At 43.2% G+C, this 25,986-nt stretch overlaps 1 protein-coding gene and 1 non-coding gene across 4 annotated transcripts; both read right to left on the bottom strand.

The window, feature by feature from the left end:
* Positions 1-439: 439 nt before the first annotated feature.
* LOC103164702 (hepatitis A virus cellular receptor 2 homolog) lies at positions 440-23,319 on the bottom strand. Of its 3 annotated transcripts, none has more exons than XM_016228658.3 (10): positions 22,437-23,318; positions 21,786-22,013; positions 21,035-21,274; positions 19,534-19,875; positions 14,056-14,139; positions 11,379-11,462; positions 8,331-8,383; positions 7,228-7,342; positions 3,222-3,258; positions 440-2,028 (listed from the first exon to the last, which is right to left on the bottom strand). In XM_016228658.3, the coding sequence occupies exons 3-10, from the start codon at positions 21,081-21,083 to the stop codon at positions 1,908-1,910; spliced, it is 885 nt and encodes a 294-aa protein (XP_016084144.1). In that variant the 5' UTR covers positions 21,084-21,274; positions 21,786-22,013; positions 22,437-23,318; the 3' UTR covers positions 440-1,907. The 3 variants fall into 3 exon arrangements, with proteins under 3 accessions (XP_016084144.1, XP_028905502.1, XP_028905505.1); XM_029049669.2 differs by having other exon boundaries at positions 8,331-8,386; positions 22,437-23,317; XM_029049672.2 differs by lacking the exon at positions 11,379-11,462 and having other exon boundaries at positions 8,331-8,386; positions 22,437-23,319.
* LOC114807175 lies at positions 3,593-3,730 on the bottom strand. Its single transcript, XR_003755228.1, has one exon. It is a non-coding gene; the product is annotated as a small nucleolar RNA SNORA7 (small nucleolar RNA).
* Positions 23,320-25,986: the final 2,667 nt, after the last annotated feature.

The raw sequence follows: 25,986 nt of genomic DNA, 5'->3' as shown, positions 1-25,986 counted from the left end.
AAGACCTATTCAGATGACAAGTAGAAGGAACAGTTAAAAGATTTTTTTTAAAAGATGCAATTAAATTAATAAGGACTGATGATTTACAGCCTAGGGTACTATAAAAAGTGTGGATGCTAATGCAGAATCACTAGCTATTATTCTTTAAATCTCCAGGAGAAAGGAATTGACCTGTGAACTGAAAATAGTTAACAATCAATTAATCAATCAATCATTTATTAAGCACTTACCATGTGCAATTACTGAACTGAGTACTTGGGAAAGTACAATATAACAGAGTTAGTAGACACATTCTCTGCCCACAAGAAGCTTACAGGCTAGAGGGAGACGGGTATTAAAATAAATTACGGATACCTACGTAAGTACTGTGGGGGCTGAGGTGGGTTGAATAAAGGGTACAAATCCAAGTGCAAGGACCACACAGAAATAAGAGGGAGAAAGGGAAATGAAGACTAAATCAGGGAAGGCCTCTTGGAGGAGATGTGCTTTTAATAAGGCTTTGAGGATGGGGAAAGTGGAACGAATTATCAAATAAGAATTTTGCATCCTTCTTTTGATGGCTCTGAACTTGCCTGTGAAAGGGCTATTTCAAGAAAACTTTAGGCTCACAATAAATGATATGATCGAAAAAAAATTGCCTGTCCTTAAGAATTTTCTATAGTCCACTTTGCAAAAAAGGTTTTTGCAATTTTTTTAAATTCATTTTTTTCATTTTTTTAATTTTTTTAAGTATTTCTGAATAAGGAAGGTCTTACTTCTATATTGTAAGCCCATTGTGCGTGGGGATCATCTCTCTTTATTGCTGAATTGTACTTTCCAAGCACTTAGTACAGTGCTCTGCACGCAGTAAGTGCTCAATAAATACGATTGAATGAATGAGTCAATGAAAGAATAATACAATCTTCATATCAATATGATTTAATCCCCAAAACTGTCCCCAAAGGATTTTACTAGTGGAAAGATAATTCTCCTAGAATATTCTTGTCTTGCTAGGATTAGGACATCCACTATCAGATCTTTGTAATCGCAACAAGTTAAAATTGTAATCTTAACTCAGTTCTCTTCATTTCTGCTCTATGTTTTCAGGTAAATTGGAAAAACAATTCACAGAAACTTGTCATTGCTGGGACTTTAAGAAATTCCCTCCTTGTTTGTATCCAATTTCAGTTCACCAATCTGCAGATGCTTGAGTATCCCGTTATTCATTCTTCTCTTTGTGATGGTATTTATTAAGTGCTTATTATGTGCTAAGCACTAGGGTGGATTCCAGATACTCAGATTGGATTCATTACCTGCCCTACATTGCGCTAGCAGGATAAACTGAGGGAGAATAGGTATTTTATCCCCATTTTATGATGAAGGAAGGTGAGGTACAGAGAAGTTAAATTACCTGGTCTAGGAGACTCAGCAGACAAATACTGCAGCCTAGACCAGATTACAGATTTGCTGATTCCCAATCCCATTCTCAAATGTCCTGCTAAAGTATTTGGGTTATGATAAACACTGGTTTAATGCTGAAGTGACTGTATTTCAAGATCCCATTGTAAATCTTATCCCACCATTTAACACAAGTGTTAATCAATAAATCAATGGCATTGATTGAGCACTTACTATGTGCAGAGCACTGTACTAAGTGCTTGGGAGAGTACAATATAACAGTCTGTGAAAACTTCTGGGCTTCTAGTCATATAGAAGGTTGGTACCGCTATAATGTTATCAGTGCAATATTCAGAGTTCAGAGTTCTTTATACATAAGTGTCTCTCAGCATGGTATGTTGGTTCATCTGGTGGGTCCTTGAAAGGGGAAACAAGATCTGAAACCATTAGATGTCTTGAAAAAGAAACACATATGGATGTGGTGAGTTTCTGTATTAGCTGTTATGGTCATCAAAACTCCCTGGGGATTCCTACCCATCTTCTATTTCATAAGCATTTTCCTCTATGCTGTAGATGTTTTCCTCTGTATAGGGCCTTTCTTCCATTGCCAACTGTGTCCTTGGGTGTTGGGGATTGAACTTTGAGATTGCACTGTAGAAAGAGAATATTAAACAGCTTCATGTTTAGAGACCCAGGGAACAGACCGTGCAAATAAATTTAAAAACAGAGATGGGAGACATCAGAAGAACTCAAAACTTTTCAGGTTCAGGATACCAGGTTAGGGGGTTAAGGAGAGAAAGGAAAAAAGAAGCAAACAACCAAGCATTTTGTCAGTCTTCACTGAGTCCTAGAACACTAAACTGGAGAGAATGAAAGTTGGTCATTTCTCCTTCGGTTGTCCTTGTAGACAGGATCAGAGGACTAGCTGGGATGGGATCTGAATGCTGGGAAAAGGAGGGGGAGGGGAAGATTAGGGAAAGGAATGTCTGGGTGGCTGGAATTTGCACCATGAAGCCTGTTGCAAAACAGTATTTATCTCCAATCAGTTGTACTAATGTTGACAACTGTAACTCCCACTGATTGAAGATCCATTTGGAAAATGGTTCAAATTAAATATATCAAATTCAGCTTTAGATTTTCATGGCAATTACTCATAAAAGAGAAGACTTTGTTACAAATTGAGTATTCCATTCATTGCCTGTGGGTCAAAAGTCACTTCACTGATGTACTAATGTCATCTTTTAATACTGTGCACTTTTATGAAGTAACAGAAAGAATGTGTAGCATAGGCATTAGGAATTGCATATTTGAAAGTGTACTCTAAGTAAAAACTCACACAAATTTGAGTGGCCATGATCTGTATTTTGGTCTGCTGGGTATGTTGCCTTATGCATTATAGGTTTTAAAACTATTGATTTAGAAGAGAAAATGAGAACTTTGGAGAAAAATGCAAAATATTTATAATGATACAATCCAAATCTAATGCTATAACAAGCACTGAGGTTCAGTGAAAAAGTTAACTAAAAACTGTTATCAATCTTGGGATATACTTTTTGAGATTATAAATAATCTCTAGGAAGTAATGAAGAGTTTCTAGTAACAGGAACTTTTCTGTGTTCTAGTAAATCACCTATTATTTTCTATGTAATATCAAAACAAAGGCAGAATCTAAGAAAACTAGTTTAAACTGCCTATCATGTTTCTGCATTAAGATGTCTTTGAATTTAAAAAAAAAATTCTGGTTTCTGTCTTTGCCTAATGCTCTATTTTTTGCACCCTCTGTGGGAAAAATTTGCTCAACTCAGATCCTAGGATGTGAAGGGAATCCAAGAGAAGTATTTTACCTTAAATTCTGCAACTTGCCTCCATTTTGCAAATTCCCTAAAAAGCAAAGAAAATATAACAGTAAAAAAGTGAAAATTGAATTAATTCTGAAAATTAGATGCATTAAACAAAATATTACATCTAAATTTCTATCTATATCTTCCATTTTGTCTTATGCTGTCAAGTCGTCTCCAACCTATAGCGACTCCATGGACACATCTCTCCCAGAATGCCCCATTCTCTATCTGCAGTCATGCTGGTAGTGGATCCATAGAGTTTTCTTGGTAAAAATTTGGAAGTGGTTTACCATTGCCTTCTTCTGTGCAGTAAACTTGAGTCTCCTTCCTCAACTCTCTCCCATGCTGCTGTTGCCCAGCACAGGTGAGTTTTGACTTGTAGCAGATTGCCTTCCACTCACTAGCCTTTGCCCAAACTAGGAATGAAATGGGGATGCCTCTGCTTGACTCTCTCTCCCATAGTCGAGACTGGTAGAGTACTGGAAACTCTCCAGGTGCTAGGCTGAGAGGGGTATATCACCCACTGAGGATGAATAATTCAACATTTCTAGAATTATCTCTAGTGGTAAAAAAACACAATTTATGGCATTTTCAAATTTAAGAATGATAACACCCAAATAGGTACTGTACTAATATTAGTAGAAGTGATTTAAGAATTTACACTCCCAGCTTCAGTCATATTTATAAACACATAGCTTCAAATTGCTTAAAGCATTTTACAAATCATTTCTCACCACTTCACCCTATTTTCTGTGCTTGTCAAAGGCTTATTAATGATAATAATAACAATGTCCTTTTAGACTGTGAGCCCATTGTTGGGCAGGGATTGTCTCTGTTGCCAAATGGTACATTCCAAGTGCTTAGTACAGTGCTCTGCATACAGTAAGTGCTCAGTAAATAGGATTGAATGAATGAATGAATGAATGAATGAAAGTTCTAAGAACTGGGATAGATACAAGGTAATCAGGTTGCCCCACGTGGGGCTCACAGACTTAATCCCCATTTTACAGATGAAGTAACTCAGGCACAGAGAAGTTAAATATGACTTGCCCAAAGTCACACAGCTCATTAACTGCAGATCCAGGATTAGAACGCACAACCTCTGACTCCCAAGCCCGTGCTCTTTCCGCTAAGCCACGTTGCTTATTTTACACACTTTATGCCTAACTTCTTACAGTGAGGTACCTAAGCAATGAAGTAGACCCCAGGTTCCCAGCAGAGTGTCTACCCTGTCCTTTGCTCCATTGCCTTAAGGTAGCTTGTTTTGTTGTTCTTTGGAAATCAGTCATATCAGACTCATTCTTCAAATTCGGCCAGAGGTTAATCTTAAACAATTGCAACTATTAGGTCAAGAATCAAAGTAGTGCAACTGTCAACATCCAATAAAGTGTCAATAATTTGTGGCGATCTGCTAAGCACCAGAGATAATGAATTCAAAGAGGCATGGTCCCTTCCCTCACAAATATTCCCCCATTCCATGACGGGGTCAGAGCGTATAAACCTGTGGCTGTAGGTCTATACACCCCCATCACAAGGGACATGGGGATTGTATACACCTTCCTGGAGAGTGAAAGCTTAAGCTCACTGTGGGCTCTCGTTCACCCCACACATCCTATCCGTTACCAAGACCTGCCGGTTTCACCTCTACAATATCGCCAAGATCCGCCCTTTCCTCTCCACCCAAACGGCTACCTTACTATTACAGGCTCTCGTTATATCCCGGCTAGACTACTGTGTCAGCCTTCTCTCTGACCTCCCTTCCTCCTCTCTCGCCCCGCTCCGGTCTATTCTTCACTCCGCTGCCCGGCTCATCTTCCTGCAGAAACGATCTGGGCATGTCACTCCCCTTCTTAAACAACTCCAGTGGTTGCCTATCGACCTCCGCTCCAAACAAAAACTCCTCACTCTAGGCTTTGAGGCTCTCCATCACCTTGCCCCTTCCTACCTCTCCTCCCTTCTCTCTTTCTACCGCCCACCCCGCACGCTCCGCTCCTCTGCCGCCCACCTCCTCACCGTCCCTCAGCCTCGCCTATCCCGCCGTCGACCCCTGGGTCACGTCCTCCCGCGGTCCTGGAACGCCCTCCCTCCTCACCTCCGCCAAACTGATTCTCTTTCCCTCTTCAAAACCTTACTTAAAAATCACCTCCTCCAAGAGGCCTTCCCAGACTGAGCTCCTCTTCCCCCTCTACTCCCTCTGCCATCCCCCCTTTACCTCTCCGCAGCTAAAGCCTCATTTTCCCCTTTTCCCTCTGCTCCTCCACTTCTCCCTTCCCATCCCCACAGCACTGTACTCGTCCGCTCAACTGTATATATTTTCATTACCCTATTTATTTTGTTAATGAATTGTACATCGCCTTGATTCTATTTAGTTGCCATTGTTTTTACGAGATGTTCTTCCCCTTGACGCTGTTTAGTGCCATTGTTCTTGTCTGTCCGTCTCCCCCGATTAGACTGTAAGCCCGTCCAACGGCAGGGACTGTCTCTATCTGTTGCCGACTTGTTCATCCCAAGCGCTTAGTACAGTGCTCTGCACATAGTAAGCGCTCAATAAATACTATTGAATGAATGAATGAATGAATGTGTCTACCAATTCTGTTGTACTGTGTTTTCCCAAGAACTGTACTGCTCTGCACACATATAAGCACTCAGTAAATACCACTGATTGATTGATTCGTTGCACACAGCCTCAATCATCCCTACAGCACCATTTGGGGTGGAGTATCTGCGGAGTAACAGTTGCAATGCTGTTGCAAGGTGTTCCCTTGGAACACCCTTACTCATGAACCTCAGAAATGTGGGTAGAGTTGCTCAGCATCCACAGATCCTAAGCCAGAAGACTGTCTGTCTGTTTGGCTGTCTGTTTCATTCTGACCAGCAGCGGGGCTTACGGGCCCGCGAGTCCGAAGGACCTGGGTTCTAATGCCGGCTCCTCCACACATCTGCTGTGTGACATTGGGCAAGTCACTTCACTTCTCTGGGCTACCTCATCTGTAAAATGGTGATTAAGAGTGTGACGCCATGTGGGACAAGGATTGGACCAACAAGTAAGGCTCAACAAGTACCATAATTACTATTATTATTATTATTAGGGGCAGCTGGAATTTTCTAGTAGTTTCTAAACCAGAGAGCTCTCCCTGTCATGTGGCAGAAGCAGCATGGCTCAGTGGAAAGAGCACGAGCTTGGTAGTCAGAGGTCATGGGTTCTACCGGCTCCGCTGCTTGTCAGCTGTGTGACTTTGGGCAAGTCACTTAATGTCTCTGTGCCTCAGTTACCTCATCTATAAAATGGGAATTAAGACTATGAGCCCCATGTGGGACAACCGGATCACCTGTATCCGCCCCCAGTGCTTAGAACAGTGCTTTGCACATAGTAAGCACTTAACAAATGCCATCATTATTATTATTATTGTTATTTGAAGAGTGAGTTGAGAAAAAGTCCTGCAGCTTTAAGGGAGCTAAACTGTGCCTCCTAAACCAGATAATCTGAGACAGCTCACTCACACACACACACACACACACACACACACACAAACAAACATCCCCAAACCCATCTAATAAGGTGTTTTTTTTTCTAAATCTATATGGAAAAGTAGTAGCAGGGAGTTATTTTTAATGACTTCATTTTACTGTTTTTGTTCTGAGTCTTATTCAACAACAGTGATTATGTCAAGGAATCCAGCCCTTCAAGGAAAATCAAGGCATAGAACCTAGCATCTAGGTAGCTAAGTGAACCTAGAGGGCCTGAATCCTGATCCCAGCTCACTCATTTGTCTGCTGTGTGACCTTGGGTAAGTCACTTAACTTCTCTGTGTCTCAGTTACCTCATCTGTAAAATGGGATTAAGACTGTGAGCTCCATTTGGGATAGGGACTGTACAAGCCTGATTATCATGTACCTGCCCCAGGTAAATGCTTAACAAATACCATCTAAATGAAGGAATTGAAGCTTCTTATACAAGGCCCCCTCCAGCAGTCAGTGCAGTATGGAAGGAATTTCTGAATCTACTTACTTTTGAAAATAATGACAGCAAGGATCAGGAAGAGAGACAAACCAACTAAGGCACTGAAGCCAATATACACTGCTGTTGCCCTTGTGTTCATGTCATGAGGCTCCTTTGTCATTTTCTGGGGAAACACCAACAAAATTTGAAGTTGCAAGAGGCAGGAACAGAAAAAGCTCACATACGTTGCTAAATTGATGAGATTGGTCTCCTCACATCTCTCAGGGAGCCTAGAACCATAGAGCTAGAAGTTCACCCCCATTTCCTCGGAGAAGACCTGTAAAACTCAACTATTTCAGAAAGATATTCTCTTTAAGGTGAAATTGCATTGATCACAAGACACCATCTGTTGAAACAAAGAAATGATAATTAAAAAAATTCAATTCAGGTACCCACAACCCAGTTCCACAAAGAGGCAAAGCGTTTGTTGGCCCTGAGACTACTTTGCCTTGTGGGTGCTCTAGGTACCCCAGAATTCCCAGCAGTTAAGGAGGGTCTTAGGGAATCCTCTCCAGCAAGACTCCCTCTCTATTGTCACTGGTCAAATCTAGTAGTACTCCTGAACCTTATGGTGACTTGGATACATGGTGTAGTGGATAGAGCACGGGCCTGGAAGTCAGAAGGTCATGGGTTCTAATTCTGGCTCCACCGCTTGTCTGCTGTGTGACCTTGGGCAAGTCACTTAACTTCTCTGGGTCTCATTTACCTCACCTGTAAAATGGGGAGCGAGACTGTGAGTCCTATGTGGGACAGGGACTGTATCCAACCCAATTTGTTTGTATCCCCCCCAGCACTTAGTACAGTGCCTGACACATGTAAGCGCTTAACAAATGCCATTATTATTATATTATGAACTTTGGGACAAGAATAGAGGCTCAAAGTTGCCTTGAAAATCTGTTCTGGGCCATAGGCCCACCCAGGCAGAAACAGGCTAAGTCAAGGCGGTGCCTGATTCAGGATCCTGACTAGTCTATTAGTTGTTCCTGGCAAGCCGGGCACTCCCTGGCCCTGCCTTGAAGGTCATCAAAACTTGCAAAGGCCCCCAGAACTGATCAGTTACTCCTTCAGATCTCACAGGAACGATGGGCTACGGCAGGAAAACAGATGCTTACAGTTTGAGTTTGATTCTGGTGACGGCTTGAAGTGTAATTTCTTGTGAAAGTCACTGCTGAACAAAGAGAGGAAAACCCGGTTATAATCTCTAAGGGGTGCTGTGGTTTGTCTCTGTAAATTCTAATTATCTGAAGAAAGTTGGTCTCTCTGCTGATGAATGCAATGATCCATAAAATAGATGTGAATGGAAAAGTAAGAAAAGTTCCCTGATGCTTCAAAAAATAACTGACTGAAAACTCAGTGTTCTAAAGACATATTTATCAACTTTAAGATTAGCAGTTTTCTTTGCAAGAAAAAAGCCAGAAGAGTTTCCATGAGAAATGAGGAAGTTTCATACTAACTGAGACAGCATGCCAAGGGCATAAGAAATTCACTCAGATTGAACCTTCACGTGGTTCCTTTTGTCTATAGGGAAGTAATTTTAAATGCCCAAATTATACAGTAGAAAGTCTTTTATCTGAACTGCTGTAAAGGGAACAAAGTGGTTAGAACTAATTTGAATTGTTGAAAGAAAACTGGGTGTTTGTGTCTGATTTTTCCCATCCAATTTTGTTTTGTTATCAGACCCAAATTTTTGGTTCCTTGGGCTCATTTATCAGCTTTATACTGTAATAAGACTTAGAAGATTCCCGAGTATCATTAACTCATCTTCATTCTTATACAAAGTAGATGAGGTGCATGGAGGCCAGCCACTTCCATGCCATTCTTGATCAGGTCATTAAGCCTGGACTAGTTTCCAATTCCATCTCCAAGCCACCTCCTTCTCCTTTTTTATTTTTATGGCATTTATTAAGTGCTTGTTATTGTGCCAGACACTGTACAAGTTGACTAGGTTGGACACAGTCCATGTCCTACATGGGGCTCACAGTCTTAATCCCTCTTTTACAGAAGAGGCCCAGAGTAATTAAGTGACTTGGCCAAGGTCGCCTAGCAGAAAAGTGGCAGAGCTGGGATTAGAACCCAAACTTTTCCCAATCTTAACTCAAAGCTCACTTCTTAAGGAATTGCTCTGGTTTAATTAAGATCTGCCCTAACTCCTGTATAATCTTTGGAATCAAGAATAGTCATGAAAATCTAACAAAAAACTTACATCAAGATCAGCCCATCAGAAGTCACCTAATTTTTCTCCTGTTTTAACTGCCACACTCCGATCACATGGGCTGATGTTACCCAGAGAGCAAGCCCCACCTCAATCCAGGGCTAGACTTAGCCAAAAGGGTCAAGGAGAGCAGACTTCGCTTTTCCTCTTCACTATCATTCATTCATTCATTTAATTGTACTTATTGAACACGTACTGTGTGCAGAGCACTGTACTAAGTGCTCGAACGAGTACAATACAATAGTAAACAGACATATCCCCTGTCCAAAATGAGCTCCCAGTAATCCTCTGAGAGTGAAGGGCAGAAGAAAGCACAGTAAATACTAAGACATGAGATCAGTGCTGTTGCAGTAAAATTGCTTTTATTGTTGATATTTCTGGCTGATAATACCTCTGATTCTGTGTAGACCACATGGTGAGCTCAAGGTCTATTCTGTTTTGACTAAGTGTTTATGTTTTGAGTACCCTGACTTTGCAAGATCCTTTCTAAATCCTGCTAAGGCATAGGTATAGCCTTCACAGAAAGGGCAAATATTACCCCATCTTGAAGGTAGGGGTTATCTTATCTTATAGCTGGGCTTAGGTTATTGTATTACCTAAAAGGGAATTTAAAACATGAAAACCCATGGTGGGACTTGGTAAGTAAACATGGATCTTCACCACAGAAAAAAAAACTTCCACTGTGAAAAGAAAGGAAGGTCTGAAGTAGAGAAGTAGCACGACCTAGTGTGAAAAATAAGAACCTGGTAGTCAGGAGACCTGTGTTCTAATTCTGACTCCATGGTGTGCTTGCAATTTGACCTTAAGTAAATCATTTAAAATTGCTCTGTGCCTCCATTACCTCATTTGTAAAATGGGGGTTAAATACCTACCTGTTCATGCTTGTGAGCCCCATTTATGACAGGGGCTGTTTCTGATCTGTTTATTATGCATCTATTCCAGTGCTTAGTACAATGCTCGATACAAAGCAGATACTTTACAAATTCCACAATTATTACTATTATTATCATTATCATTGTTATTATTATTACAATGTCCTTGGAACATCTTCCCAAGACTTTCATATCCAATTCTCACTTTCATGAGATTACAATATTTTTGTCAGGCTAGATTATGTTATTCCCTGTAGTTTTTCAGATATATTCTAAAATGCTCTTAAAAATTATGGGTTTCCAGAATGAGTAATGGACATTGGAACCAGCAGTTAGAAAGTATTTAATCCTAATACTGATAATAATAATGATAATGGCCTTACTATGTGCCAAGCACTAAGTAGTTAGCACTTAACAAATCCCATAATTATCACTATGTGCCAAGCACTAAACTAAACAAGTTGGGTAGATACAATGCAGTCAGATCAGACACAGCTTCAATACTACTTGGCATAACAGGTATTTAATCTCCACTTAACAGATGAGGTAATTGAAGCACAGAGACGTTAAGTGTCTTGCATAAGGTCACACAACAGGGAAGTGATGGAGTCAGGTTTAGAACCAGGTCTCCTGACTCCCAGGCTTGGGCTCTTTCCAAATATAAAAGAAAATTTTGATTTGTGTGTCTGACATCAAGTAATTCAGTGTAATTCACTAAGGCAAGGGGTTTTCAGCCATTTGGTGATAAAGTCTACTCCCTGCAGTATTTATCACATCATGCTGAAAACCCACATCAGTGTCACATTGTCCCTCCCCTCTGTTCTCCTTCTTCCCCTCCACCCTCCGGTGGCCATTCTTCTGGAAAATGGCATTCAATGAACCTGGCTTGAGGACTTCCCTACCTCTTGACATTTATCTTATTTGTCAATCTTCTCACATATACTCATGCCCTTTTCTCATTTCACATGCCAAGTCAAAGGATTGTAAATCATTTTAGTTCTGACTTTTCCTTGCTCCCATTAAGGATTCTCCCAAGTCCAGAATAAGGCTGAAGGCGTCTCTGCCTAGCATGTTACCTGAATTGTGTTCCTCCGTGGGGGCATTAGTTCTAAGAATTGAAGTGGTGCCCTTGGTTGTGGTTAGAACAGGACGTGGCCTGGCTGGTATTAGAAATAAAATAACATAACAGTGAAGAGTCTAACAAAAAAAATTCCTTTTGATTAAGCAAAAATCACAATACAATAAATGCAAATTTCTAGAAATGGAAAATGAACAATGAAACCCAAAATTTCATAGCCTGTTCAGCTAGCACTGAATTCCAAAATTTATTCATGAGCTCTTAGCCCCACAATTAACATTTCATGCCACTGATTATGGAAATAGTATTTACTTAGCACTTCACTTTACTAAGCACTTGGAAAAGTATAATCCATCAATTGTATTTACTGAGCCCTTACTAAGTGCAGAGCACTTACTACATCACTTGGGAGAGTACAGTATAATAGAATTAGACACGTTCACTACCCATAATGAGCTACAGCAGAAGCACAAGACAACTTCCTTGCCTTCAAAAACCTTTGGCTCTCTTTACCCGAAAAACCACGGTTTCCTGACCATTAGCCAAACTTTAGTGGGGCAGAGCTGATTTAATTAACATATGGGCAACTGTGGATTTGCCCAGCTTCAGGGGTTGTGCCACAGTTGACTAAAAACTTAATCATCACATCTACCCTCACCTCTTGAATGCTCTGTCTGGGCTTATTACAGCTTTGCCTTAAGAGAGTGGGATGTACCCTCCAAGAGAGACAGGGAAGGGGCCAATTTCAGTCTAAAGCTACTTGGAGCTTCCACCAACCAGGATAAGACTATAAACTCATTGTGGGCAGGGAACATGTTTACTAACTCAGTTATATTGCTATATTATACTCTCCTAAGTGCTTAGTTCAGTGCTCTGCACACCGTTGTGTTCAGTTGATTGATTGATTGATAAGACTCACCAGATCCAAGGTCCAAGAATATTCATTATTCTTCCTAATCATTTAACATCCTTATTCCTATCTGAGCTTCCTTTCTTAGGGTCAGATAACCTGCCCATGTTTGTTCAAACTTGTGAAGATTTGTTTATAACTAGCATTTTCCATGTGTTAGTTTTAAAAATGAAAAACCATTCAGGAATTAAATCCAAATCTTCAGTGGCTCTTATGTCTTGTCTTGTATTATGCCGTCGAGTCGTTTCCAACCCATAGTGACACCATGGACACATCTCTCCCAGAACGCCCCCCTCTCCATCTGCTATCGTTCTGCTCCTGGATCCATAAAGTTGTCTTGCTAAAAATACAGAAGTGGTTTGCCATTGCCGCTTCTGCGCAGTAAACTTGAATCTCCAGCCTCAACTATCTCCCATGCCTCCACTGCCCAGTACGGGTGAGTTTTGGCTTGTAACAGATTGCCCTCCACTTGCTAACCACTGTCCAAGCTAGGAATGGAATGGAATGGAATGGATAAGTCTCTGCTTGACTCTCCCTTCCGTAGCCGAGACTGGCAGAGTCCTGGAAACTGAGTACCCTGAGCTCCCTCTCAGAGTACTTATGGCTCTTATGTTCGTATCTTTAAATTTGGTTGGTTCCCCATACTTGTGATGTATTTTAATGTCTATCTCCCCTGTTAGATTGTAAGATCCTTGAGATCAGGGATCATATCTACTCATTCCATTGTACCCTCTAAAGGGCGTAGTGCAGTGGTCTGCACATAGTCAATGCTCAATAAATTCTACTGACTATCATTAATGCCTTTTGGCTCTTCCTACAACTTCCTTCTGTCACCATTTTCCCCTAGCTATTCAATAATCAACGATATTTTTTGAGCATTTACTGCGTGCAAAATACTGTACTAAGTGTTTGGAAAAATACAATGCAACATTCAGTTTTTTGGCTTCAGATCTGTGATTTATCTGGACAAAATAATTGTGTTCCACTCCAATTTATTACTTGCAGTAAAAATAGAGCATTCCAGTCATGCTGACCATACGTGAGTCAAATGACTGAAATGTACAAGACCGTGGGCTGGCTCTCACACTACAATCAAGAGAAATAGCTGCCCAGAGGCACAACAGAGGTGTTAGTGCAGGTCTTTTGCACCCAAGGCATTGCCAGAAGAGACATTCTAATCCAGTGACTCAAGGAGACAAAAGGGCACAGGGCCATCCCAGCTTTCCAATGGAGAATCAGGCCTTGCATAAGGTCACACAACAGGGAAGAGATGAAGTCAGAATTAGAACCAATTCTCCTGACTCCCAGGCCTGGGCTCTTTCCAAATATAAAATAAAATTTTGATTTGTGTGTCTGACATCAAGTAATTCAGTGTAATTCACTAAGGCAAGGGGTTTTCAGCCATGAGGTGATAAAATCTACTCCTTGCAGAATGTATCACATCATGCTGAAAACCCACTTCAGTGTCACCTTGTCCCTCCTTCAGTGTCACATTGTCCCTCCCCTCTGTTGTCCTTCTTCCCCTCCACCCTCCGGTGGCCTTTCTTCTGGAAAATGGCATTCAATGAACCTGGCTTGAGGACTTCCCTACTTCTTGACATTTCTCTTGTTGGTCAATCTTCTCACATATACTCATGCCCTTTTCTCATTTCACATGCCAAATCAAAGGATTGTAAATCATTTTAGTTCTGACTTTTCCTTGCTCCCATTAAAGATTCTCCCAAGTCCAGAATAAGGCTGAAGGCGTCTCTGCCCAGCATGTTACCTGAATTGTGTTCCTCCATGGGGGCATTAGTTCTAAGAATTGAAGTGGTACTCTTGGCTGTGGTTAGAACAGGACGTGGCCTGGCTGTATTAGAAATAAAATAACATAGTGAAGAGTCTAACAAAAAAATTCCTTTTAATTAAACAAACATCACAATACAATAAATGCATATTTCTAGAAATAGAAAATGAACGTAACCCAAAATTTCACAGCCTGTTCAGCTAGCACTGAATTCCAAAATTTATTCATGAGCACTTAGCCCCACAATTAACATTTCATGCCACTGATTATGGAAATAGTATTTACTTAGCACTTCACTTTACTAAGCACTTGGAAAAGTATAATCCATCAGTTGTATTTACTGAGCCCTTACTAAGTGCAGAGCACTTACTAAGCACTTGGGAGAGTACAGTACAACAGAATTAGACATGTTCACTACCCATAATGAGCTACAGCAGAAGCACAAGACAACTTCCTTGCCTTCAAAAACCTTTGGCTATCTTTACCCGAAAAACATTTGCCTGTGCGGTTATTCCCACGGTTTCCTGAGCATTAGCCAAACTTTAGTGGGGCAGAGCTGATTTAATTAACATATGGGCAACTGGGGATTTGCCCAGCTTCAGGGGTTGTGCCATAGTTGACTAAAAACCTAATCACCACATCTACCCTCACCTCTTGAATCCTGTCTAGGCTTATTACAGTTTTGCCTTAAGAGAATGGGCATGTATCCTCCAAGAGGGACAGGGAAGGGGCCAATTTTAGCCTAAAGCTACTTGGAGCTTCCACCATCCAGGATAAGACTATAAACTCATTGTGGGCAGGGAACATGTTTACTAACTAAGTTATATTGCTATATTATACTCTCTTAAGTGCTCTGTTCAGTGCTCTGCAAACAGTTGTGTTCAGTTGATTGATTGATAAGACTCACCAGATCCAAGGTTCAAGAATATTCATTATTCTTCCTAATCATTTAACATCCTTATTCCTATCTGAGCTTCCTTTCTTAGGGTCAGACAACCTTCCCGTGTTTGTTCAAACTTGTGAAGATTTGTTTATAACTAGCATTTTCCATGGGCTAGTTTTAAAAATGAAAAAACATTCAGGAATTAAATCCAAATCTTCAGTGGCTCTTATGTCTTGTATTATGCCGTCGAGTCGTTTCCAACCCATAGCAACACTACGGACACATCTCTCCCAGAACATCCCACTCTCCATCTGCTATCATTCTGCTAGTGGATCCTTAGAGTTGTCTTGGTAAAAATAAGGAAGTGGTTTGCCATTGCTGCCTTCTGCGCAGTAAACTCGCGTCTCCGGCCTCAACTCTCTCCCATGCCACCACTGCCCAGCACGGGTGAGTTTTGGTTTGTAACAGATTGCCTTCCACTTGCTAGCCACTGTCCAAGCTAGGAATAGAATGGCTAGGTCTCTGCTTGACTCTCCCTCCCATAGCCGAGACACTCATTCACCCCACACATCCAATCTGTTACCAATGCCTGCCGGTCTCACCTTTAAAATATCGCCAAGATCCGCCCTTTCCTCTCCATCCAAATGGCTATCGTACTGGTACAAGCTCTCATAATATCCCAGCTGGATTATTGTGTCAGCCTTCTCTCTGATCTCCCTTCCTCCTGTCTCTCCCCACTCCAGTCTATTCTTCATTCCGCTGCCCGGATCATCTTCCTGCAGAAACGCTCTGGGCATGTCTCTCCCCTCCTTAAAAAGCTCCAGTGGTTACCTATCAACCTCAGCACAAAACAAAAACTCCTCACTCTGGGCTTCAAGGCTCTCCATCCCCTTGCCTCCTCCTACCTCACCTCCCTTCTCTCTACTGCCCACCCCGCATGCTCCGCTCTTCTGCCGCTCACCTCCTCACCGCCCCCGGTTCACGCCTATCCCCCGTCGACCTCTGGCCCACGTCCTGTAATGCCCTTCCTCCACATGTCCGCCAAATTAACTCTCTTCCCCTCTTCAAAGCCCGTCTGAGAGCTCACCTCCTCCAAGAGGCCTTTCTAGACTGAGCTTCCCCTTTTCCCTCTGCTCCCCCTCCGCCCTCTGCTCCCTCCCCCTTCCCCCTTTTACCTCTCCTCAGCTAAGTCCCCTTTCCCTCTGCTCCTCCCCCTCTCCCTTCCCCTCCCCTCAGCACTGTGCTCATTTGTATATATTTTTATTACCCTATTTATTTTGTTAATGAGGTGTACATCCCCTTGATTCTATTTATCATGTTTATGTTGTCTTGTTTTTGTCCGTCTCTCTCCCCTGATTAGACTGTGAGCCCGTCATTGGGCAAGGATTGTCTCTGTTTCCGAATTGCACATTCCAAGCTCTTAGTACAGTGCTCTGCACATAGTAAGTGCTCAATAAATACGAATGAATGAATGAATGAATGAATGAATGAATGAATGAATGAATGAATGAATGAATGAGACTGGTAGAGTCGTGGAAACTGAGTACTCTGAGAGGGGTGGCTCTTATGTACATATCTTTAAACTTCGTTGGTTCCCCATACTTGTGATGTATTTTAATGTCTATCTCCCCTGTTAGATTGTAAGATCCTTGAGATCAGGAGTCATATCTACTAATTCTATTGTACTCTCCAAAAAAACGGCATAGTACAGTGCTCTGCACAGAGTCAGTGCTCAGTAAATGCTACTGATTCATAATCATTAATGTCTTTTGGCTCTTCCTACAACTCCTTCTGTCACCCTTTCCCCCTAGCTATTCAATCAATCAAGGATATTTATTGAGCACTTACTGTGTGCAGAACACTGTATTAAGGGCTTGGGAGAATACAATACAACATTCAGTTTTTTGGCTTCAGATCTGTGATTTGTCTGGACAAACAGTTGTGTTCCACTCCAATTTATTACTTGCAGTAAAAATAGAGTGTTCCAGTCAAGCTGACCATGCGTCAGTCAAATGACTGTATTGCACAATAACCAAGGGCTGGCCCTCACACTATCGTCAACAGAAATAGCTGCCCAGAGGCACAACAGAGGTGTTAGTGCAGGTCTTTTGCACCCAAGGCATTGCCAGAAGAGACATTCTAAGCGTGACTGGAGGAGACAAAAGGGCACAGGGCCACCCCAGCTTTCCACTGGAGAATTGGGCCAAGGAAGAAAGTAGGGTGGAGCTGGGAAAGCAACAGGGGGACACCATTCCAACCCCCTCTGGAACCCCCTCTCAGCCTTGGGGATAGGGTAGTATTGAGCACGGACCTCCCAAAAGGGGAAAAGGAGTTGGGATACCTGATTACAGGACATCTCTAGTTGGATGTCGCTGCAACACCTGAACTTTCACATATCCAAAACAGAATGCCTCATCTTCCCAGCCCATGGGCTGAGCACTGTTTAAAGCACTGGGGTAGATACAAGGTAATCAGGTTGTCCCATGGGGGGCTCACAGTTTTAATCCCCATTTTACAGATAAGGTAACTGAGGCACAGAGAATAATAGTAATAATAATAATGTTGGCATTTGTTAAGCGCTTACTATGTGCAGAGCACTGTTCTAAGTGCTGGGGGAGATACAGGGTAATCAGGTTGTCCCTCGTGAGGCTCACAGTTAATCCCCATTTTACAGATGAGGTAATTGAGGCACAGAGAAGTTAAGTGACTTGCCCACAGTCACACAGCAATCAAGAGCCAGGATTAGAACCCATGTCCTCTGACTCCCAAGCCCATGCTTTTTCCACTACAAGCCACATTATCCTTGCCTCATCTCTCTCATTCAACCCACATATTCTCTCTGTTGCCAAATCCTGTTGGTGCTACTTTCACATCGCTAAAATCTGTCCTTTCTTCTGCAGCCAAACTGCTACCATGCTGATCCAAACCCTGTCACATCCCACTTTGCCTACAGTATCAGCCTCTTCACTGACCTTCCTGCCTCCTGTCTACCCCCTCTCCAGTCCTTGATTCACTCTGCTGCCCAGATCACTTTTCTAAAGAAAGTTCAGTCCATGTCTCCCCACTCAAAAATTTCAAGTGGTTGCCACATCAAACAGAAATTCCTTACATCATCTTTAAAGTACTCAATCTGCACATCCCCTCTTACCTTACTTCCCTGATTTTCAACTACAACCCAGCCTGCATACTTTGCTCCTCTAATGCCAACCTCCGCACCACAGTTCGATCTAGTCTAGCTTACGCTAACCCCTTGTCCACAGCCTTCATCTGGCTTGGAATTCCTTGCCCCTTCACATCTGAAAAACCATCATTCTCTTCACCTTCAAAACCTTATTAAAATCACATTTTCCCCAAGAGCTCTTCCACGACTAAACCCTCATTTTCCCTGCTATTTCTCCCTTCTGCATTGCTCTTGAACTTGGATTTGTACACTTTCTCAGACCCACTATATTTATTTACATATCCATAAATTATTTTAATGTCTGTGTCCCCAACTAGACTATTAAACTCCTTGTGGGCAGGAAACGGGTCTGCCAACTCTGTTTACTGTACTCTCCCAAAGGTTTAGTACCGTGGTCCGTACACAGTAAACACTCAATAAACACCACGGTTGTCTGGCCGATTGTCAGCGGTGGCTTCTGCACTGTTTATCCTTGTGACTTGGGATGGCAGGGCAGAATTGGGAGAGTTAAGGGATTCCACTTGGCCACCACTCCTCCCATACTCTGGGGGTCCAAAATGAGGTGGGGGAGCCAGCGTGAGGATCAGGAGAGTGGAGGTGCTTCTTTCCAGGTGTGTCACTTGTGCCCTGCAGTCTTGCCCAACAGCCTGCTTTACCCCCCAAGACAGGGTAATGACTTTGGGGTGGAGGCAGGACCAAGACCAAACCAGAGAGAAGGCCTCCATGACATAATAATAATAATGATAATGTTGGTATTTGTTAAGAGCTTACTATGTGCAGAGCACACTGTTCTAAGCACTGGGGTATACAAGGTAATCAGGTTGTCCCACATGAGGCTCACAATCTTCATCCCCATTTTACAGATGAGGTAACTGAGGCACAGAGATGTTAAGTGACTTGCCCACAGCCACACAGCTGACAAGCGGCAGAGCTGGGATTCGAACCCATGACCTCCGGCTCCCAAGCCCATGCTCTTTCCACTGAGCCACGCTGCTTCTCTAATCATAAGCACCATCCATATAATGATGTCGCGGCACTGTAGTGCCCCATGCCAAGTGATATAATGACATCACTGCACCACATGATGTAATAACACCATGTGGAGAGGGGCCCACAAGACATAGAGGCCCCACAGTCCACAGCAGGATTAATCTGGCCCACTTTTGCAGAGTAAAAATTAGTGATGAAAAAAGCTGTATGAACTGTTTTTTAGGTCTTACAGGATTCAAAATCAAAACTGCTTCACAAGAGGCTACCAAGAGCTGGCGAACCAATGAGGGCAGCACAATTATCCTTCACCAGAGAATCAGAATTTCAAAAAGAAATTTGGTATGTTCCCGTATCTGTCCGCAGACTTATACCCTGTGAGATGTTCTTAGAGAAGAGAACTCACCTGGCCAAATCTCCAACTCCAGGTTATTTTTCTCATCATTAAACCAACCAGCGATCTCTACCCGGCAGCAGTACATCCCGCTATCTGCTTTCGTCACCCCAGTTATAGTCAGAGAAACATGCCCTCTGAAGAGATTCCCCTTTAAATTGTATCTATCGCTTCTGCTGAAGGTCATTTTCTTCCCATCCGTCGTCACGATTGTATCCCCACATCCAGTTAAAGAGCATTCTCCACGGCCCCAGCACACAGATGTGAGGTCATCTGAATTTTGCACCAAGTATGAGCAGGGTAAAATGGCATTGTCACCCACACTATACACTATTTTTTTGGATACCGAGGGATCTGTGGGAAAAGATAAAATAATAACAGTAAAAAATAAATACTGGAGAGGAACTGCTCTATTTCCTAAGAGTTAAAACAAAGAGTACAAGTAAAATGTTCAAATGAAGTTTCCCTAAATGACACTCACGATCTCCACAGCACATTTGTACATATCCCTATACTCAGTTACTTCTGTTACCTGCAATTTATTTTAATGTCTGCCCTTCCTGCTAGACTGTAAATTCCTTGAGAGCAGGGATTGTGTCTACCAACTTTGTTGCACTCTCCCAAGTACTTAGTACAGTGCTCTGCACAAAGTAAGCACTCAATAAATACCATCAATTGATTTACATGACTAATGGTTCTACTGTGAGGATTCCGCTTTTAGCAGAGACGTTAGATAAAGCACCAGTCGCAGTGAGTAAAATAATAAAGAGTAATAGTTGTTCCCTAGGAAAATAACTAAATTGTTTGTCTGCTGGATCAAATATTAATCATAACACTATCACTTAGCTAAGCCCTGAAAATACAATGAGTCTGAACTCTAGGTAGAAAATGAAAAAGAGCATGCTTTCATTTCAACCCACAAACACTTCCTGGCACTTTAATCCCATCAGTTACCAAGTGAGACCAACAGCCTTCCCATAGAAGTAGTAATGGTAACATTTACTGAGTGTCCACTTGGGACCGTAGCCTGTATTAGGCATTTGGGAAGTTCGGAATAAAGAAGTGACATGTCCCCAACCCCACACGGAGTTTACGCTATAATGAGAGAGCCGAAAAAAAAATATACCTCTTATACATTAAAGTTACTAGAGAAGTAGCATGGCCTAATGGATAGAGCAGGGGCCTGGGAGTCAGAGGACCTGGGTTCTAATTCTGGCTCAACCACTTGAATGCTGTGTGACCGCGGGCAAGACACTTAACTCCTCTGTGCCTCCGTTCCCTCATCTGCAAAATGGGGATGAAGACTGTGAGCCCCACGTGGGACAACCTGGTTACCTTGTAAATACCCCAGCGCTTAGAACCGTGCTCGGCACATAGGAAGCGCTTAACAATTACCAACATTATTATTAACAAATACCAGAATTGTTATTATACTTATAATTACTGAATTTTCCAGCCCTTTCTATCATCTTTTCTTGACTACAAAGTCATAATAGAGCCTCTATTTCTTTACCTGTGATTATCAGCATCAGGGTCCAGCTGAGAAAGAAATGGAGAGACATACCATCTGCTGAAGAAATGCCAGGGAACTGACGGCACCCAGCACCCTGCACCCAGGGTTTAATTCCCCAATTTAACTTCTGCTCCTCATGAATGACTGCCCCTGGGTAAAGTCACGTGATGATCAACCGAGAGACACAGTTGAAGTCGAAACAGTTCCTCTAAGCGTTGTTAGCTCATAACTGCAGGGACGCTACGTTCAGGAAACGAAGAAAAGGAAAACATCACATTGGGGGTTTAGTCACCAAGTATTACTTCTAACCACATAGTCTTCCTGTAAAGGAAAAGGGGGCTGCTGAGAATTGGAAAGAACAATATGATATCTCAGTTAAAATACGGAGGAAAATGGTCCTTATCCTATTGCTGTTATCCACAGTTCATGACCTTAGAAGAAATATAGCTCAAGCACTTTAGTAGGGGCTTATTTTGCACTAATCTGCTATTCAATCTGAAAATGAATGACCATCTTTCTCTACACCACATTTGGATGGGAGCCATGTCTGATGGCCCAAACCAAGCTCTTAGTCATCTATACGCTTCTTGGATGGAACGTCCGGACCAAGAAATCAGAAGAATGAGTTCTAGTGATGTGAGGGTATTTGTGTCGTGACAGAATCAAGTAAAGAAACTTGCGGTCAGTCACTATGTTGGGTCCTTCTCTGTAAAAGGGTGTGGACGGATACTGGATTGCTCCCGAACCCTACCTTTAATATGGTGCCCTGTAGCATGTCACTTTGTTCCTCGGTGTCTTTTCCTCCCTTATACCATCTGATGATGAATAAAGGACCAGCAAGTTCCCTGGGACCCATTGCCAGGTTCCCCCCTTACGAATCCACAGCTCCACGTGGTAAGTAGGTCAGTGCACAGCTGGGGTTCTCTGCCACCCCCAGTTCCTCCATCCCGGGCATTCTTGGGACATGTAGTGCTAGAAACTAAATGTTATAGAAAAAATGTGAGCCTATACAAAACACTCCTTCTTCTTCCCCCTTTTATTTTCCAATCTCAATTTCTGCATGGGTAACCACTGGTACAATGGAATTTGCTTTTCCTACTCTACTGATAGTCACCATTCAGATCCTCTGCATAACTAGGTAAAGAACAAAGAGTTATTAGATCAATTTTAAAGAGGGGAAAAGAGGGTTAATGTAAACAGAATAGTCTGGAAGAGGCACCAGAGTGAAAGATTAATCATTCAGTCAATCACTGGTGTGTACTGAGCGCTTGTTACGTGTACTACGCACTTGGGAGAGTACAACAGAATTGGCAGACGTGTTCTTTGCCCATAACGAGTTTTCAGTCTAGAGGGGAAGACATTAATATGAAAGACATTCATTCATTCATTCAATCATACTTACTGGGAGCTTACTGTGTGCAGAGCAATGTTCTAAGCGCTTGGAAAGTACAATTCAGCACCCTGTTCTCAGGCAGCTTAAAATCTTGTGGGGGAGATTGGCCCAACATGATTCACAGATAGTAGGGAGAAGAGAATGGAAAGCGGGATAGGTCGGTCAGTCAGTCAGTCAGTTATATTTATTGAGCGCTTACTGTGTGCAGAACACTGTACTAAGCGGTTGGGAGAGTACAGTATAATAGGAGAGGAAAATTGCTGGATCGCCAATCCTGGTGTGAATTGCTTCAGAGCCCATGCTTTTTTGACACTGAATCAAGAGGACTTGATTGGGACCTCCAGGTGGCAAGGAGGCTGGGTGGCCAGTGCCTTGCTTGTGGGGCATCCAGGGTGCAGGGTCGAAACCGCAGCGTGCCACGCACCTGGTCAGCCAGCCGGCCACCAGAAGTGCTGTCTGCTTCTGTAACCAGCGGGCATGGCTCTGGCAGGACCCCTGGACCACTCAGTGGTGGGTGGGGAGGAACAGAAAGTTCACTCTTTTGGCTGGCCCGAGGGCCTGGGGGGTTTCCCTTGTCCTCAAAGGGCTAGGGCGAGGCTGAGTATTTAAATCACGATTTGAAATGCTTCACTTTATACATCCAGCTGTCCATCCTCTGCTTCCCACCCTCTATCCGGTGCATACAAAATCTAGTCTTCGAACCGTCCAAGTACTTTAAAATGCCTCAGTCCCCCACCTCATTTTGGGAGAGAGTTAATTTTTCCTTCTACACCTGTGGGGAACTGAGGCATAAATAATTTGGATCAGTTGACCTAAACCACACAATTCTCTGTACCGTGGCCAACTTTTTAAAAAATATATATATTAAGTGCTTACTCTGTGCCAGACACTTTACTAAGTGCCGGGGGAGATACAAGATAAGCAGGTTGGACAGAGCCCATGTCCCATATGGGGCTCACAATCTTAGTCCCCCTTTTAGAGATGAGGTAACCCAGGTTCCAGAGAAATTAAGTGACTCATCCAAGGTCACATGGCAGATCCCGCTTCCCAACTATGTAATCCAGAAAAATTAAGGGCCTTCCACTGCCTCCAGCACAGGCATCGTTCACCCACTTTCAAAGCCAGTGCATACCATGTTGTCAGTAAGGAGGAATTTTGCTATTTCTATTTTTAAACTGTCTCCCCCGTTTAGACTGTGAGCCCGTCGTTGGGCAGGGATTGTCTCTATCTGTTGCCAAATTGTACATTCCAAGCGCTTAGTACAGTGCTCTGCACATAATAAACGCTCAATAAATACGATTGAATCAATCAGTGAATGAACTAAACGGTCCTGCGGCCTTTCTGAGGGCCCACGGGGTGAGAAACCACTTTGAGAAGTGCAGACGACAAGGGCCTTGAACTTGTCAGCTCCGTGACGTTGGACAAGTCACTTAACTTCTCTGTGTGCTTAGTACAGGGCTCTGCACCTAGTAAGCGCTCAATAAATACGATTGAATGAATGGATGTGCATCAGTCCCATGTGGGACTATAATAATAATGTTGGTATTTGTTAAGCACTTACTATGTGCAGAGCACTGTTCTAAGCGCTGGGGTAGACACAGGGGAAATAGGTTGTCCCACGAGGGTTTCACAGTCTGCATCCCCATTTTACAGATGAGATAACTGAGGCACAGAGCAGCGAAGTGACTTGCCCACAGTCACACAGCTGACAAGTGGCAGAGCCGGGATTCAAACCCATGACCTCTGACTCCAAAGCCCGTGCTCTTTCCACTGATCCACACTGCTTCTCCTGATCTGTAAAATGGGGATGAAGACTGTAAGCCCCATGGGGGACTATCTGATTACCTTGTACTTCCCCAGCGTTTAGAACAGTGCTTGGTACGTAGTAAGCACTTAATAATAATGGCATTTGTTAAGGGCTGACTATGTGCAGAGCACTGTTCCACAAATGCCATCATTATGTCAGCTGTGTGACCTTGGGCAAGTCACTTCACTTCTCTGTGCCTCAGTAACCTCATCTGTAAAATGGAGATTAAGACTGTGAGCCTCACGTGGGACAATCTGATGGCCCTGTACCTCCCCCGGCGCTTAGAACAGTGCTCTGCACATAGTCAGCGCTTAACAAATACCAACATTATTATTATTCTAGGCTACCTACGTCAGCCTGGGAGTCCAGGACAGTTTGCCCTGAAGGAGGACTTCCCCTTTAGCGAGCAGTTGGGGCTCCCTCCCTTTGGCGGAAGGTTTTGCTCAGCAGAGAGTCACTGGTGGAAAGCGGGGACCCCCCACCCCCACCCCCACCATGAGGCCGCAGGGCCTGACCACCCCAAACCCTGCAGGGCAGAGAACCCCTGGGGTCCTCGCCGCTCTCAGCTTCGAGTGGCTTCCCTGCGACCGCAGCTAACCACCAGAGTCCTCCTCCGCCGCTCTGTCCAATCATTCATTCAGTAGTATTTATTGAGCGCTTATTAGGTGCAGAGCACTGTACTAAGCGCTTGGAACGGGCAATTGGGCAATGGCTAGAGACCATCGCTGCCCAATGACGGGCTCACGGTCTAATCGGGGGAGACAGCAGAGCCAAACAGAACAAAACAAAAACAACATTATCACGATAAATAGAATTACGGGGACGTACACCTCATTAACAAAATAAATAGGGTAATAAATAATATATACACATGAGCACAGTGCTGAGGGGAGGGGAAGGGGGGAGAGGGAGGAGCAGAGGGTGGGGTGAGGAGGGGAGGAGGAGCAGAGGGTGGAGGGGGAGCAGAGGGAAAAGGGGATCAGCTTTCTTCATTTCATTCATTCATTTAATGGTATTTATTGAGCGCTTACTAGGTGCAGAGCACTGACTAAGCGCTTGGAATGGACAATTGGGCAACGGATAGAGACCATCCCTGCCCAGTGACGGGCTCCCAGTCTAAACGGGGGAGACAGACAGCAGAGCCAAACAGAGCCGGATTGTCCATTCCAAGCGCTTAGTACAGTGCTCTTCACCTAGTAAGCGCTCAATAAATACTATTGAATGAATGAATGAAGAGAACACAACAAAAAACAAACAACATCATCAAGATAAAAAGAATCAAGGAGATGTGCACCTCATTGACAAAATAAACAGGGTAAAAAATAATATATACAAATGAGCACAGTGCTGAGGGGAAGGGGGAAGAGCAGAGGGTATTTGTTAAGCGCTTACTATGTGCCAAGCACTGTTCTAAGCGCTGAATAATGATATTTGTTAAGTGCTCCCTAAGTGCCAAGTACTGTTCTAAGCACTGGGGTACATACAAGGTCACCAGGTTGTCCCACGTGGGGCCCACAGTCTTCACCCCCATTTTACAGATGAGGGAACTGAGGCCAAGAGAAGCGAAGTGACTCGCCCACAGTCACACAGCTGAGAAGTAGCAGAGCAGGGATTCGAACCCATGACCTCTGACTCCCAAGCCCGGGCTCTTGCCACTAAGTCACGTGCCCACAGTCACATAGCTGATAAACCGTGGAGGCGGGATTAGAACCCAGGTCCTCTGACTCCCAAGCCCAGCAGTGTGGTGGAAAA

Source organism: Ornithorhynchus anatinus, chromosome X1 (assembly GCF_004115215.2).
Source record: "Ornithorhynchus anatinus isolate Pmale09 chromosome X1, mOrnAna1.pri.v4, whole genome shotgun sequence".
In the NCBI taxonomy this organism is placed as follows: Eukaryota; Metazoa; Chordata; class Mammalia; order Monotremata; family Ornithorhynchidae; genus Ornithorhynchus; species Ornithorhynchus anatinus.
The sequence above is the reverse complement of the archived record's forward strand: the minus strand, read 5'-3'. Positions and strand labels throughout refer to the sequence as shown.